This window comes from Lupinus angustifolius, chromosome LG14 (genome assembly GCF_001865875.1).
Source record: "Lupinus angustifolius cultivar Tanjil chromosome LG14, LupAngTanjil_v1.0, whole genome shotgun sequence".
NCBI classification, from domain to species: domain Eukaryota; kingdom Viridiplantae; phylum Streptophyta; class Magnoliopsida; order Fabales; family Fabaceae; genus Lupinus; species Lupinus angustifolius.
Genome location: NC_032022.1, coordinates 10,755,895 through 10,772,074, shown reverse-complemented (window position 1 = coordinate 10,772,074; position 16,180 = coordinate 10,755,895). Strand labels below are relative to the sequence as shown.

General features: G+C 32.5%; 2 protein-coding genes across 7 annotated transcripts; one reads left to right on the top strand and one right to left on the bottom strand.

The window, feature by feature from the left end:
- On the top strand, positions 4,243–8,599 carry LOC109326832 (RNA-binding protein 2-like). Of its 4 annotated transcripts, none has more exons than XM_019559692.1 (7): positions 4,243–4,436; positions 5,499–5,620; positions 6,142–6,346; positions 6,423–6,484; positions 6,556–6,637; positions 7,923–8,042; positions 8,172–8,599. In XM_019559692.1, the coding sequence occupies exons 1-6, from the start codon at positions 4,355–4,357 to the stop codon at positions 8,024–8,026; spliced, it is 657 nt and encodes a 218-aa protein (XP_019415237.1). In that variant the 5' UTR covers positions 4,243–4,354; the 3' UTR covers positions 8,027–8,042; positions 8,172–8,599. The 4 variants fall into 4 exon arrangements, with proteins under 4 accessions (XP_019415237.1, XP_019415236.1, XP_019415239.1 ...); XM_019559691.1 differs by having other exon boundaries at positions 6,115–6,346; XM_019559694.1 differs by lacking the exons at positions 7,923–8,042; positions 8,172–8,599 and adding an exon at positions 7,798–7,838 and having other exon boundaries at positions 6,115–6,346.
- LOC109326833 (malignant T-cell-amplified sequence 1 homolog) lies at positions 12,005–16,106 on the bottom strand. Of its 3 annotated transcripts, none has more exons than XM_019559695.1 (9): positions 15,970–16,106; positions 15,577–15,658; positions 15,145–15,212; positions 14,957–15,054; positions 13,671–13,807; positions 13,501–13,568; positions 12,670–12,733; positions 12,370–12,414; positions 12,005–12,310 (listed from the first exon to the last, which is right to left on the bottom strand). In XM_019559695.1, exons 1-8 carry the CDS (start codon positions 15,978–15,980, stop codon positions 12,397–12,399), a joined length of 546 nt encoding a protein of 181 aa, XP_019415240.1. In that variant the 5' UTR covers positions 15,981–16,106; the 3' UTR covers positions 12,005–12,310; positions 12,370–12,396. The 3 variants fall into 3 exon arrangements, with proteins under 3 accessions (XP_019415240.1, XP_019415242.1, XP_019415241.1); XM_019559697.1 differs by having other exon boundaries at positions 12,005–12,362; positions 12,394–12,414; XM_019559696.1 differs by having other exon boundaries at positions 12,005–12,242; positions 12,396–12,414.

The window sequence follows — 16,180 nt, the reverse complement described above, 5'->3', positions numbered from 1 at the left end:
GATATAGATAAAACAATCTTTAACAATGGAATACCATCTATATTTGTAGGAGAACATGTGTCTAATATAACTATTTAGATATAATTATATATGTTTTTTAATTAAAATTATTTCCTACCTTACGATTAAACAACTAATTTCCAATATGATCAAATATTTATATTTAATATACTTTCCACTGTTCTTATACATCAATTTAACATCTCATTGCAGCTTCTATTGTTGCATTGGGAGAACATGACCCATAATATGTTCATTGTTAAACTTAAGTCAGCGGACTATATAAGCATATTAACAATATGCATTAACCCAAAATTATAAGGTATTAGGTTGAGAAGTACCTTTACTTATATCTTCCTCCCTTTGCTCATTCTTCCTCAATGAGCCACTACAATTCTTCTTGACACTTGTACCACTCCACCTGGACTCTTGCTAGTGATACTTTTCCATACAAGGGACTAGAATTTGGTTTATGGGTCAAAGCCTGAGGGTCAACATATTTAACCTGCAACTTGTTAACCATCTATCATATGGGCCTTTTGGGTTAGCTTGTGGAATATGAATTAATACACATTTTAAAATAAAAGATGTCCCTCGTCATATAATAAATCTAAACATGTGGTTTACTAGGTAAGCCCATGTGGCCCGTTAAAGCTAGAAATAAGATTTCACTTTTAGTTAACTAAATCAAATCGAAAAATAGTTGATTAAATGAAGATGTATATATTGACAATGTAAGAGTTTTTTACACAGTTAGTGTATCATTCAGTATTTATTTTCAAATGTTATTGACTCTTAAATGAAAGTAATAAAAAATGAATGATAGATAATGTATTAAGTGTGTATAAATCTTTATACCGTCCATACATAGATATTACACTCATACTATAAAACTTTCGAAATGAAAATGTTAATTATGTATCTTGCAACTATTCTAAATTGTGCCAAATAAATATTATTGGATAAGTCACACTAGATTGATCTCTTTAAGATATTTCGTGGTACTGTCCAAAATGTACAAGTATACTATCAATCACATTGTTCTCATGATAAAACAACCCACTTCTCTATTTTCGAATTCTTATTATACTATAAGAATTGATCGCGAATACATTCACAATTTGACTATCAGTACCAATTCTCGAAATATCCACAATATGACTATTAATATCAGTTCTCGAAATCCTCACAATTTGATTTTCTATGCTAATTCTAGTAGTACAAAAAGTTGGAGAAGTGAGCCGAAATGCTTCGACGGAGAGGGGGAGAAGAAAAGTTGAGGAAATGCTCTCAAAAGACGAGTTTTTCTGAATGGGGGAGGCCTCTATTTAGAGGTTGGGACCCGCAATGACCAAGTCAATTCGACGACCTAGAAAAAAGATATCGTCCCAAACGGCTACATGATCCGACGGTCAGGATGAGTTTAATGGTCACACGATCGGGTATCCCTCATTAATGACCAAATCATCCTCCTTATTTCCCTCAATCTACAACCGTGTGCTGATTTGGTCACACATGTGTCAACTGTGTGTTGACTTGATGAGTCAACATATCAAAAAAAGTTGTTTGGCCCAAGCTCAAACACAAGTCAAGCCAACCAGATGGGCAACTTATAAAGCCTTCACAAGTCTCTCATCCATTCTATGCTAGACTTCAGATTTTTTCATTTCACATTCAAAGTCTTGATAAATATCTCCATTATGAGTGATGATCTACTTACTCTCCATCATAGACATCAATTTTGTGGACATCTAATAGTTTATATCTACTTACTGATTCAAACTATTAGATTTCTCTAGAATTGATGGTTAAGATGAAAAGTAAGTTTGGAATAAGTGGATCTCTCCCCCTCCATTATTACAAGTTCCTACTAAAAATATTCTGTGAGATTAGGTTTGAGGTTTGTTGAAAATCACTTTTAAGGTGGTTGGTTGAATCATTACACAACCAAACTCCATCAATCATCAAATGTTTCCATCAACTTTGATCACTAACATTGACATCTAACATTATTATGACATTTTAATTTGGTGATTAATACATATTTAATGTCGACTACTAACCTCCACGTAGATTATAAACTCCAATGTCCAAATCGAAATATTTATTGTTCAGATAACTACATTGAAATCTAAAATTAATCACTAATTGTGTATTTTAAGCGATTTTGAAGTTTTGTATATTTTATCTTTCAAGTTTCAATAACTATGTTCTCTTTTATGTCTCTTACCACAAAACTCTACCTTTATGGTATGCATGCCTATCCACAAAGCAAAGAACAATTTTGTTTGCTATTTAAAGAATACAAATAAAGTGAGAGGTAAGATTTATGTAGGGGAAAAACTAAGGTCGTAATATTATGTTAAAAATATGCTTAACACTGGATTTTTCTCATATTGATTTACTACTTGACCCGAAAAATATTATAATAGCCTGAATTAAATTATGGAAATGTAATGTTTAAATAGGACCATATTGAGTTATTGACCCTTAAATTTGAGATTTAATACATGGTTGTTATGAATTAAAATTCCTTACAAAAAAAAAAAAGGTAAGATGATACCCTTGGTAGTACCAATTTTTTTAGATTTAGTGCATATTTGGTACGAATTAAAGTTTGTAGTTTTTGCTTATTTTTTGTAAAAATAAGTTTAAAGTTGTAGGATATGGTAATCTATCCAGATTATAAACTCAACTTATTTTTGTGGAAAAATAAGCCAAAAATAGAAGTTCCTCCACCATGGGTTGTTTATTTCAAACTTAGATGATTTTTTATATCAAAATATTAATTCCTATTTTATCCTTACTTTTAATATTATCTCCCTTCTCATTTACTTTTCCACCAAACTTCATATTATAAAAGTTCAAAAATATTATGTTAGTGGTTTTTATATTGTTATATTATAAAGGTTTTTATTGATATTGTTTTCTATTTTAATTTTTTTAGCATTAATAAAAGTTAACAAAATACTATGATGATATAAAAACGTATATTTAAAAAAATGTAAGCATTTGAGTAAAATACATGTATGATGATAAATATAAAAAAAACTTATATCTTAAAAATTCATAAAATATAACCAAAATAATATCTACATAAAAGAAAAATAACCTCATATTATTTTCAGTTAATTAGAAGTTTAAAAACTTTTATTTATTTGTGTTCATATTATTTTTTAATATTGATATTGATTTTTATATTATATTTTATTTTAATATTTTTTCGCCTTTGTTATGCAATATTAAAAAATAAAAAAATTATAGTAAAAATATATATGATGGTAAATATTAAAATATGTATATTTAAAAAATAACTAAAATATCCACATATCTTTTTTTATAATTTACTACTAGCATGTTGACATGCACTGTCGTGCCCCGCTTTCCTATCGTTTGTAATGTATAGTTTGTATTTTATAAATTCAAATATAATTTTTTGCGCTAAATTTACAATTGAATTTATTCAATTGGTCTAATGTTCAATTTTTTAAATACACTTGTAAAATAAGAAGATAATAAGGATAAAATAAGAAAATAATATTAGATGGTTTTTTGGTAGAAATAAAAAGATATTGAGGGCAAAATAGGAAAACAAAAATTACACCATGATGAATAGTTATTTTGTGTTTTCCCTTTATTAATAGTATAGAAATATAGATATAATAAACTATCTTTCTACCTTACCCAAACAAAACATGTTAGTTTATATTCTAGATAAGGTACTCAAACATAAAAAAATTATAATTTTAACCCATTATAATCTTACATTTTATGAATCGTAAATAAAAACATAATTTATATTAAATAATGTATGAGTTTTATACAATATTATTGTATCATTTATAATTCATGTTTAGTCATAAAAATAAATCATAAATCATGAATAATTTTTTGAATGTATACATATTTCACTCATTTATTAACTTTATAAAGTCAGTGGCGTTATGGCAATATATATATTTGCGTCAACTTTTGATGCAATATTTTATAAACACGAGTTAAACGGGCCAGACAACTTATTTTTGATTAATAATACTCTCAATTAATGAAGAGACAAATATCATGTAATAATACCCAAAACATAATATATAATGATATTTTTATCATTTTAATTATCATAGAATCACTTTTTTATCATTGAAAGAATAAGGAAAAAATAATCACTTGCATCTCCGTGATTGTTCTTCCTTATTTTATTAGTAGTGGCTAGTCTAGACTTTAGAGGGTAGTTTTTGTAAGAACTAAGAAGCAACATTGAAACTTGAAAGTGGTTTACACGAGATCTGATCTAAACTCATCGTTTTGTTCTTTTTTTTTGGGTTCATCAAATCTTTGTCTTTTTGTCGAGTTCGTGATGTCGGAGGGTTATTGGAGATACGGCGAACCACGGCATGCTCCGCCTTCCATCGCCGGAAAACGCTCCCGGAACGAATACGGTATTATCCTTACATATCATTCCCCATTCTACAATTAGGGTTTTCACTCATCATTTTCCCCCTTGTCGAATTTCTATCTTATAACTAAATATTGAAATTAAATTTTGATTTTTTCTTATCTAAGGCTTTCAGATTCCACTTATTTTGTTTCTTCTCTATTCCAATTTGATAGGATATGTATTATAGGAGGCAGTGTTATTCTTATAACAAATATTGGGGAAAATTATAGATGTGAAAAGAAAGGAACAACATCATGGTATAAGGGAAGATGATTGGAATCTAGTTTAAGGGAAATGTTTCCCAAATGTGATCAATTTCCGTTTCGTAACTTTTTTAGAACATGAGATGGCATAACAAAAGATGGAATCATAGTGTTTCTTTGAAGTATCTATTCATCTGATGTTTCGTAAAATGTGGTCGATTTAAGGATGCCAAAAGTTTGATGCCAACTACTGTTTTTAATCTATTTCAGTATACAATGTTTATAAAAGAAGTTCCAAACCCGTGGCATATGGGCCTTTTGATTGAAAGAATAGAAAACACTATCCAGAGATATGCAAGGACTCCTTACTCTTACTCTTTTACGATCTTTCAGCACAAGTGCATTGTATTTTAGGCTGTTCTGTCTAATTTTTTGGTAAACCATTCTTATTCGGAGATAGTAATTTTAATAGCCTAGCTGTTAGAGATTAAGAGTTCGTTAAAAAGGGGAAACATAAATAGTTAGTCTAAGCCAAACTGTTTCTGTAAACTGGTTAATAGGAGGCATCTTAGCTAGCACGGCTCTCTTATAGGCTTCTACGTATGGATGTACAATCATTGTAATTGATCAAGCAAATTGAATAAAAGATAACAAATACAATATATCTTTCTCCTCCTCTCTTTCCTTATTCTCGTTTTCTTCCTTCCTTCCTTTCTTTCTCCTAATCTAGTTTCTAGTCAATTTTACACAAGCTATACTGTTTCAAGTTCAACATTATCTTATTCTTAGGCTTATATCTTGGTCAAGTGATTTTAAAATATTATGTTCTTATTGATGTAAAATATTGCTTAATTTTGAAGATGCCTCTGGCGTTCATGACTTGGCTAGTTACTATCCCCATGATGATGAGAGAGGAGGACTCCAATCAATTAGAGATACTGAATCCCTTGAAGCATCCTATGAGCGTTACCTCCATAGTGCGGTATTATTTATAATTCTGTTCTTAAATATTGAAAATAATCTGTCTTATTCTTTTATCAGTTTTATGTCCCTAATTGGCATATTGATTTATAGGCACTTAGAGTTCAGTTACTTTATGATGTGTTTGTTATGTATATGGATGTTAGACCAATTCCTGGAGGAAGAGGGAGATCAAGAAAAAAACTGTAGGCAAAACGATCAAGAAAAATTTATAGATTAATGGTTTGTCAATGAACATGATTTATGATAGAGCATTATAGTGTCATCTGGTCCATGCAGTCGACCCTACCTAGTGGGTTCAAGGCTTGGATGTTGGTTGGTTGGGTTTGTTATGTATAATATGGATAGGATGGATATTTGATCTAGTGGATTTTTAATCCTTAAAGTCATGGCTAATCCCCCCCTATCCTGTTCAATCTTATTTTATCATGAGAAAAATCTGGTATTTCAAAGAGGCCTATAATGTTTAAGGCTAACATATTTTCCTTGTTTCAGCAAGTTTCATCTTATGGTGCTGGACAGTCTACTAGAACCATTGGTGCGCGAATTCCCAGTCATTCTGTTGACGATTCACATGTCACAAGTATTGGTGGGGGAGTAGACCCAGGAAAAGACAAGATCCTGGGATTAGGTAGTGGAAGGCCTGACCATTCTCTTCCACCTGATGCTACCAATACACTGTTCGTGGAGGGTTTACCTCCTAACTGTACAAGACGGGAAGTAGCTCGTATCCTCTCATCTGATTTCCTTTACTTTTAAATGCTTTTCATTTTAGATTCCTAGTCCTTAACTTGGAGCTTCAGATATCTTCCGTCCTTTTGTTGGCTACAAAGAAGTCAGACTTGTTAGCAAGGGATCAAGACAGGTAAGTTTAATTATAAAGTAGACAATTAATATTATTTGCGTTGATAGATTTTTTACCGAGATTATGTGCAGCCTGGGGGTGATCCACTGGTACTTTGTTTTGTCGATTTTGTGAGTCCAGCTCATGCAGCAACTGCCATGGATGCATTGCAGGGTAAGATCTGTTTTTTTATTTTTGGAACGACATCACCGTGCATGTCTTGGACAATCCAATGCGTACAATTTTTTTATTCCTTCAACGTTCCGAGTACAAAGAAATCCCCTTTAGTAGATCGTTTATCTGGAGTACACAGCAGAGTGCCAAAATGCAACTTCTATATAGTTTATTTTCTTTTGTCTGTGTCTCGGGAGCCTGGGACTTTTAATTAATATATACAAAATATGATTTTGGTGACAAATAAAACCGATTGTGTCATGGGGTAGGGCTGGGTGTAGAATGTGACTACTACTACCTGAAACATGTTCTGTGGAAATGAATAAGGAAATCACTGCAAAGACATTAAGTAAGGCATCTGGATAAGAGTGGAAAGTACTACTTGGTGGAGTTGGGGATAAATTGAAAAACTTCTTCAATGATTAATGTTATTTACCCTTAAGCAATGTATTTTCTCATCCATCTTACTTTTTATTGGGAGTGAGGGGGTTCGGTGGTTGGTTTGGCTTAGTGGAAAATGAATCCTTTGTTTGGAAAATTGGCAATTTGGTTTATGTAAATTTAACATAATGAATATATCCACTCTTCACCATCTTTGTCATGCTCAACGATAATGCTAGCATCCATATTTTATCAATTTTCTAGCTGAAATATTTTGGGGATCAATTATGAACACCATCCATTTTGACATTTCCAAATTATGGATTCTGTACCCATCCTGTATTTGAGTAATTCAGCTTGGTTGTGTGGATTGCATTAAAAACTCTTCGGTTAAATGAAGTATTGATGGTTATGGGTCTGTTTGAGCAAATATGCTCTCTTGGGTTAGGATGCTGTCCTATTCAATTGCCCTTCCAACTATCGTAGGTCTAAGGATTATTTCATCAAATGATCCTTTCATGTAATCATGTTACAATGCTTTATTTGTTCTCGGTGCCTGCTGCATTGATACCTAAACTAGAGTAGGATAAATTATTCGAATATTCGATGTTTCGCTGAATGCCCAAGAGGTGTGAAGACAGAGACTTAGTGAAGGTTACTCACCCTTCTTCCTCTTCACTCTCTTAAGTCGCATGTTTGAGCCCTCTGGTAATGAGTGAGGGACTGGCATTTTCACTTCTGTTGGATATTGGGTTTGAACGATTTGAGATATATTTCAGGTTTATTATGTCTTGAGGTGAGGTAAGATATAACCACGTCTTATATCATCTGCATGCTGACCCTAATTCACCGTTCAGAACGTAGCTAGTTGTTCAGCGTAAAACAATGAACCTTAATTTTGCAGGTTACAAATTTGACGAGCTTGACCGCAACTCGGTAAGTTTGAGGTTTCAATTTGCCCGCTATCCTGGTTCAAAGTCAGGTGTCGTGCATCGTGGCAAGCGTTGAATTATGCAATTTACAGGTGATTTATGCTGTTATTTCGATCCGTTGACGTTCTATTATTAATGGTCATTCGGTTCTAACTCAAAGCTTCAATATGAAGTTTATGGACGGTTAATCGTGCTGAATCGTGAAAAAAAATTCTATGTAGGATTCGCTCATATGGGGAGGTTTTGATTTTGAGAGGCAAGTGACCGGCCTTGCAGTTGAGAATTACAGTCGCATTCGTTAGGAACATTTCGAACTTTGTGGTATCCCGTACACGTACGCGGAGAGTGTTCGCTAAAAATTCAGAGTGTGCATTTGTTTCATAATATTGTCTAATTTATTAGTATAACTGCTTCAAATTGTCTCGTTTGGTACAACTTCTGTTTTCGAAGGTGCTTTCCTGCTCTTGCCAAAATCTGGGAGTAACAAGCATGTTTTTTATGCTTGTTGCAAGTGAGCCTTTTAGTTATCAATATTGCCTGACTACTGTTAATTTTATTAGGTGACATTAATTGAGGATAATTAGTATAATGAAGACAAGTATTCTAAAGATACTCATATAAATGACTTTGAATATGCTTTTCTTTTTTATTATGTGAAAATAAATATATTAGTCGGGGTCAAATATGAAATACAAATAGCCCCCATTACTATCTAGTGCTTTGATATAAAATTCCATGCTAATTTTGAGACTCCGAAATTTTGATTTTTCTAGTGAAGGGTTACATCTGGAGCAACTCTTGATGCACTGATTTCTTGCCTTGTCCCAACTCTCCTTTATCTTACACACTTCCCTCATCTAGTATTGCCATTGGATCTTGGTTCATGGATGAACGATAGTATATCAATCGCTTTTTCAGTGGAATTTAGGTTTCAGTTATGCATATACTTCTGAATTTCTCTGCTTAATGTGATTTAGGTTATCATATGTCTATGCTTTCCAAATTAAAATTATGTTTTTTACTACAAGTTTTCCCAGCCATTGTTCAAAACATGTTCCTTGGACTATGGGATATGACTTTTGATTTATAGATCTCTGTGTTCCTAGTGTTGGATTTATAAATAGTGTTATATGTTGGTGTGTTAGTGGGACATGGAACTGATGGAAGTATGAGAGAGGTCAATGAATGTTAGTTCGGGTCTTTTATTATGATTTTTGTAATAATGACCCTGCTAATATGACATCAATAGCAGTGATAATAATAGGATGATATGAACGGTGTTAGTTACTTCTGCGTTTGTTTTGTGTGCGGCCAATCCAATTGAAGGTATTTTACGAAATTGACCAGGATGATATAACATTGAAGGTTGATTATTAGACATAGCTATCAGCCATTTGATGTGTCTACAAATAGATGCAGTCTATGCTTTACATTTTAGTTCTTCCTACTTTATCTTTGTTAGCCATTGATCTGATGTCACTTGCGCCTGTGTGACTTGTACTACAAGTAACTTCGTATTTTGATTGTTGCTGCGAGAAGCTTGGCGAACCAAGTAGACACATGAAACCTGAAACGATAGCTGTCCTCATTATAAGAACCTGGACTGCGTTCTCTAGTTGATTTCTCGTTCTCGATTTACTCCTTTACTCGTGTCGTGCCTAGTTAACTAGGGCTGTTTCATAGGAAACATAGAAAAATCTTAAACTGTGCGCTGAATAAAATGACTATCATGGGACTTCAAATATACTGACTTAATTATATTTCTCATGGAAACGATGGGTAAGCGCTCATTCTCTCAAAATCCACTGTCGAGAAATTGAGTGATGTATAGCAATGGATGAGTGTGCAAAGAAGTGTCTGTTAAGATTAAATTCTTTTGTAGGTTAAGATTAAATGCTTTTGTAGGGGTAGAGATTACTTAATACATATGATAGATTATTATGATATCGTTCGATCCATATAGATTGTTGTTGACCCACCTAGTAAGATTAAGATTTGGTTGTTGTTATAGAGATTAGAAGTGAATTTGATTTATAAATGAACTAAGCATTTTTCTATGGTTGAGATGCCTTTATTGAGAAACAGTTTTTTAGGATGATTATGAAGTGTAGGATATGATGATTTAGAATTATTATTATTTCCTTAAAAACTGTTCTTATCCGGTTGGTATTCAATGCTTTTGCATCAATTAGTTTGATATATATATATATATATATAATCTTTGGTTTTATTGCATGATGGATTGCTGGGTGGTATTTGATTGACAATTTTTTATATGATATGTAAGTAGTATGGCTATCACATGAATAAACACCATTGCGTATTTACGTGGAAATAATCTCTGAAGAAAATATAAAGTGCTCTCTACTAATCCCATAATAGAATATGATGTTCAGCTTATTTTCCTCAGGTTACAATATAATGAATGAAAACTTTATCAAATCATTCTATTAATAATATAATTTAAAAAATTGATTGAAGGAGTCATATAGTTTTGTCAACCATCTAAGTGATGATCCTTCTAAATAGTATTTTTTATACTTGTGAATCTTGGATTGAACATGCTTAAGGAATTAAACTGATCAGCAATTTGCTTGCAGAAGCCTCATTCAGAAAAATTAAATGGCAATCATGAATCAAATGGGAAATGATGTAATATCAAACGTGCAGAGCATAATCATTTTCATAGTAACTAACCTAACCTCACTTAATTTTATATATGTTTAAATGTTTATTAGTATGAAACATGCAAATATGAGATTTTAGTTCAAATTTGATTGTTCTTCAGTTTAGTTTCTATTTTAATATGAAGTTTTCTCGAAGAAGATAATTGTTAGGACATTTGTGTCTAGCGTGACATTTAATGAAATGAGAGCATCCCAGTATAACACAGGTTGTTAACATGAGACCAAGTTAAAATGATAATTACAATTTCCAGTGACTTAGTTTCCTAGTGACATGAGCTAATATGATAGGTGTTTATAAAATTATTTCAACGACAACAAAAAATAGATAAATAAATACTAAAATTTTGCTTTTACTAACATTTTCCAAATAATCGTTTAATGCCGTAACCATTTTAAATAAGATTGATTCTACTACATAGTTTTTGGGTGACATGTACACTCTCTGAATCAATTGAATGCAATTCATATTTATCAAGTAATGTGAAAAAATCAATTATAGTACCTTAATTTTTTATAATTAGTGCAAAAATAGTATACAAATATAAATATTAAGTTAACGAGTAAAGATAACAAATAAATAAGTATTCAAGAAACAACATTGAAATATAAAATGAGTGTAAAATTAATAAATAACATAATAAAATAAAAATATCTAGTTATAGTGAGAGTAAGTGCCCTTACTATGCCCTACTTTGCTCTGTTCCTGATTATATAAAGTGATCGGAAAAAGGGAGATTGTATTATCGGATTAAGTCGAATGATAAAATGGTTTAGGTATTCAATGATGGAAAGGAACCTATCAGGGAAGTTTCTAATCACATAACTATATTTAAAAAAAATCATTTTTATTAATATATACAATAAAAATAGATGAGACGAAATCCATGGGGTAAATTAAAAAAATTTACTCCACATCTTAGTCATTCATTCCTTATAAATCTAATGGTTCACGTGATTTTTAGTCAATAAATTTGAACCATTAGATTTTCATAAAATGAATAACTTAACATGTGGAATATTTTTTTTAGCTTATTTGTGATCCCCTGATTTTGATCAATTTTCAGTTTTGGAAAATTGATTTGCATTTTTTTGGATATAAAAATCCATAGTAATTATATCACTAGAAAAAGTGTAAGATGATGGAAGATAATAGTTTTGTTACATGCTATGCACACTACTGTGGTGTTCATGCTATTTTCTTTAACAGCCCGATTGAAATGACTGAGCCATGGGCTACAATCACCACAATATTGGAGTGAAAATTGAAAAAGTAGTTTTCAATTCAATAAAGCATGGACTAACAAGACGTGGAGTGTCTTCAGAAAAATCACTTGCATGCATAATCTAGAAAGATCAAATGGCTTCAGTTTGATACAACTTGAGTGCCATTCAATTACAATACAGAAATAGACAGAATTTTACTTTGGTGCACGAGGCTCCCACCTAGTGGAGTCTAGAGAGGGTTGATATAATTAGTCTAACCCTCAGAAGCAAATAGCCTGTTTCTAAGATTTAAAATCATAACTTCCGGACCATAGGGCAAACAACCTTAGCATTGTGTTAGGGCTCAACATCTCCCATAAGTTACATGTAATCTACATAACTACTACTAAAAGAAGCAATATATGCAACAAATTTCATTTCTTTACTGCATACAAAAAAATCACCAAGTAGGGGTATGATACCTAAAATCTGGATCAAGATCCAGAAAACAGGAATTCACCAGTCATTTATTTGCATTGCAGCCTTGGAAACATCTTCAATCAAATTTCTCCATCTACAAGGTAGAAGAGATATCAGAAGAAAAATATATCAAGCAATGTGTTGGTGAAGCAAAATTTATTACAAAAATGTTGCATTAGAATCTGGATCTGTTTTTTAATGTACAAGTCCAAAGTGATATTGATTTGATAAAAAAGAAATAAGAAAAGTCACGGTATTATACATCAAAGAACATAAATATGACTACTATATAAACCTATTTATTAATAATTAATAATGAAAAGAATGAGAAGGATAATCAGTTCATCACCTTCCAAAGACCATCATTGAGATAATGCAAGTTGTCGATCCCGATTCCCTTGTTGATTGCTTTTCTGAAACAACAGATAAAATAAACTTCTTCAGTACAACAATCGACCCAGGAAGATGATACTAGCTATCTATATTCTCCCTCTATTTCTCCATTAGTCCCTGTCAAGTTCTATTCTTTAATCAGAACCAAATGCTAAGGCATAGATGCAGGCAACATTAACGGCAATGGCAGTAAAGGAGATATTCCAGCTTTAAGCCTCTAAGATTCTGTTTGCGAGTTGGTTTTCTGAGGGTAATGAAGGGAAGGGAAAGACTTGAGAGCCATGAAATACATTTGTGAGATGACTCTGAAGTCTTCCATTTCCCTTTCCTCCCATCCAAAACTTAACTCGCAAACGAACACTAAGGAACTAAGTATAATGTTGAGTTTTCAGTTGAACAATTGACAGTTACACTACCAAGATAGAGGTTTTCCCTTCATGTCTTGATACTTTTGTCCCAACACCCAAAGACCATAAAGGGAGAGCTGTTCGCACTTTGCAGGTTAACAGATATGACAATCATCAATCAATTAATGTCGTAAATGGTAATTCATCACTCCATACTTCACTAGTTGACATGATAATGTAATCTCCACCATTAGGCATGAGAGGTTAGCAAATTAAATCATTATGAATAATTTCATCTCAACTGTTTATCAATGTGAGGTACATAATGAAATAATAAAAGAAGGAATCTAGCAGTCTCCATTTAATTGGCGGAAAATTACATATTTATTTAATTGAACATTCCTGTCTAGTTAAAAGAAAAGATACGGCAAGTTTCTTACATGTCTTTTGCTGACATTTTTGTAAATCCAATAGCAAGAGCATGTTGTTTTCCTTCAGCTATGATAGCCTGAGATCGGATATGTACATGACAGGTTGAAAGTTAATATGCATTCACACCAAGATGTTACTTCAATTATAACAATCAATATGCAATATATAATGGCAGTACCACAGGACTTTCTGCCTCAACTTCCTCATCCAAAGCACCCCCAGGAGATGTCAGACCAGGACACATGATGTTTGCACCCGACAAGACAAATCTTATTGCACCACGGTCCACTTGTAATTTCTTCATTATATCAGGATCTGTAAAATAAAAAACAGTAACACAGTTCAGATGCAATATAAGAATCTCCTGTTGCAGAGTGCATAATGTCTGTGCTTGAGTCTAGAAATTCCACTGAAGGTTCAAAAGTACTTTTGGCCAAAGCATTGGAGGTAAAACTATAAATTTATAACTGATATGTTACTAATCACTTCCTGCACTTAAATATGAGGATGAGTGTTATGAAGATAGTGAGAAACAGGTAGGATAAGGCGACAAAAAATGGTTTGGTCTCCCTCCCTCAAAATTACCTTTTCCTTCTTCTATTCTGTTCTTATCAATGTTCTCTATACCGGGCTTAAAATTTTACCCATAAAACCATATATAATCTCCGGATGAAAAGGTTTGATGAGTACAAATAGGATCAAAGCTTTCTCAAATTCCAAGTGAACAGGCAAATATAAGACGTAAATATCAGATCATCAATAGAAGTACAAACATATAATTTTCACGTTCTATCTTGGTTAGAATAACTCTGAAATAATAGTAATGTCAATTCAAGCATACTATGGCTCCTAAGAAGACATTATTGATTGAAGAGTTGATCTAGATTCTGGAACTCTCCAATATCTTACACATAAAAGTAGTCAATAATCAATGTCAACGAACATGTTTCTGTCTTCTTGTTATACTAGAACTTACTCCCCACCAATCTAACACCATGGTTGAAACAAAGATGCACAGGAAGGAAAGCAAAAAAAAATTCCAGGTCAATTTCCTTTTAGTCGTGATAATCATATCATTAATAACATTAGTTCTCCTCATTATACTGATATGCAACTGTAGGGTTGAAGAATTAAAATCCAATTAATCATTTTCATCTAAGCTATATATTTAACAGTTTCTAGAAAACTTAATCTATCTCACCCAGTGACTAGTTGCACCAAACAAGCAGAAACTATTAAGTTTTCCCTATAAGGTATTTCAATATCCTTTTCACTATATGAGTTGAAACCCGAGTCAACATTTGCATCCTATACTGGAATTGGTTATAGCACATACGCATCACTGGATCCAAAAAAGTAACAACTAAGTGACTAACAAGTGAAATATTTATAATTCACCAACTTGTACCTCTTCCCAGAATAAAAACACAGTAAGTTAAAACTTGCAAGAAATATAAACATTACACTGATGAAGAAGTCGCAAGGTGGGCATATATGGTCCATCACGGATATTGAAAAACAAAGGCACATTGTTAACTATGACCAGATTGAGATGGTTCTGACTACAAGAACAAGGAAAAAATAACAACCAGTTAGCAACTGTAAAAGGAACGACACAGCGAAAGTCATAGCAAAAAGTCTCACAAACAAACCATTTAGCAACTATAAGAGGGGACTTCTTCGGAAGTATATCATCCATCACCAGTTCAAGGCCAGGATACTACAGTGTAGCTAGTGAAGTTAGCATCATAAGTAACACAAATGGATTTGCAAAAAGAAGCAAAATGAATATTTTTTGAATCTCTGCTATATTATTAAGTTTAATGGGAATTACACAGCTCGTTGGGGCTTGACTTAATTACGCTCACAGCCCTCTTGATTCAAAAGCTACACTCATCTCCCATTGGTTACCATTACACCGGCGAGATGATTGTAATTATACAAACCTCGCCAAAGGGGAGGTGAGTGTAAATCATTTGAGGAATGTTCCGGACTGTAATTAAGCTAAACCTCGGGGAGGCTAATGCAACATTCCCTTATGTTTAATTAACATATGCAATAACGAATTCCAAATGTGACATAACCTCATCTGCAATACTTTGCCGAATTTTTCGTTGAACAGAAGCCTTCACTTGGTTCTGTGCAGACACCTCTTCAGATGAAAATCTGAAAAAAGAAGGTCCCGTATATACGGATTAGTGCTTTATTTTGTTTATAATCTTACCTAAAGACATTTTTACAGAATAAAAAATTGATTTTTCCATGAAATTAATCTGATTCTAATCCAATCCAATCATGCTATAAATATAAACAAAATACAATGATCATGCAACACATTTGACATAGAATTATTCAGAAATTAGGGAAAGAATATGCACAAATTGAAGAAGAAGCAGGTAGTGAATCACGTAAGAATCAAGATAATGTGGGTTTTTGAGATATGTAAGTATAGAGAGAGATAGAAAGAGAAAGCGTACTTTTTGAACATGTTTCGGTGTTTAAGGTTTCGGAGTTTTTCACTTTTTTGTGTCTGATTTGTTTAGCTCTGGTGACAGTGAAGTGAAGATGGTTTGTTTTGAGCGAATTGATGCAAACGCACGCACCGCACATGAACCGGACTATTATTCTCCCTTCTAAATCCAGCCCAGGCCCAATGCAATTCTCAATAGATACAGACCTAACTATTTG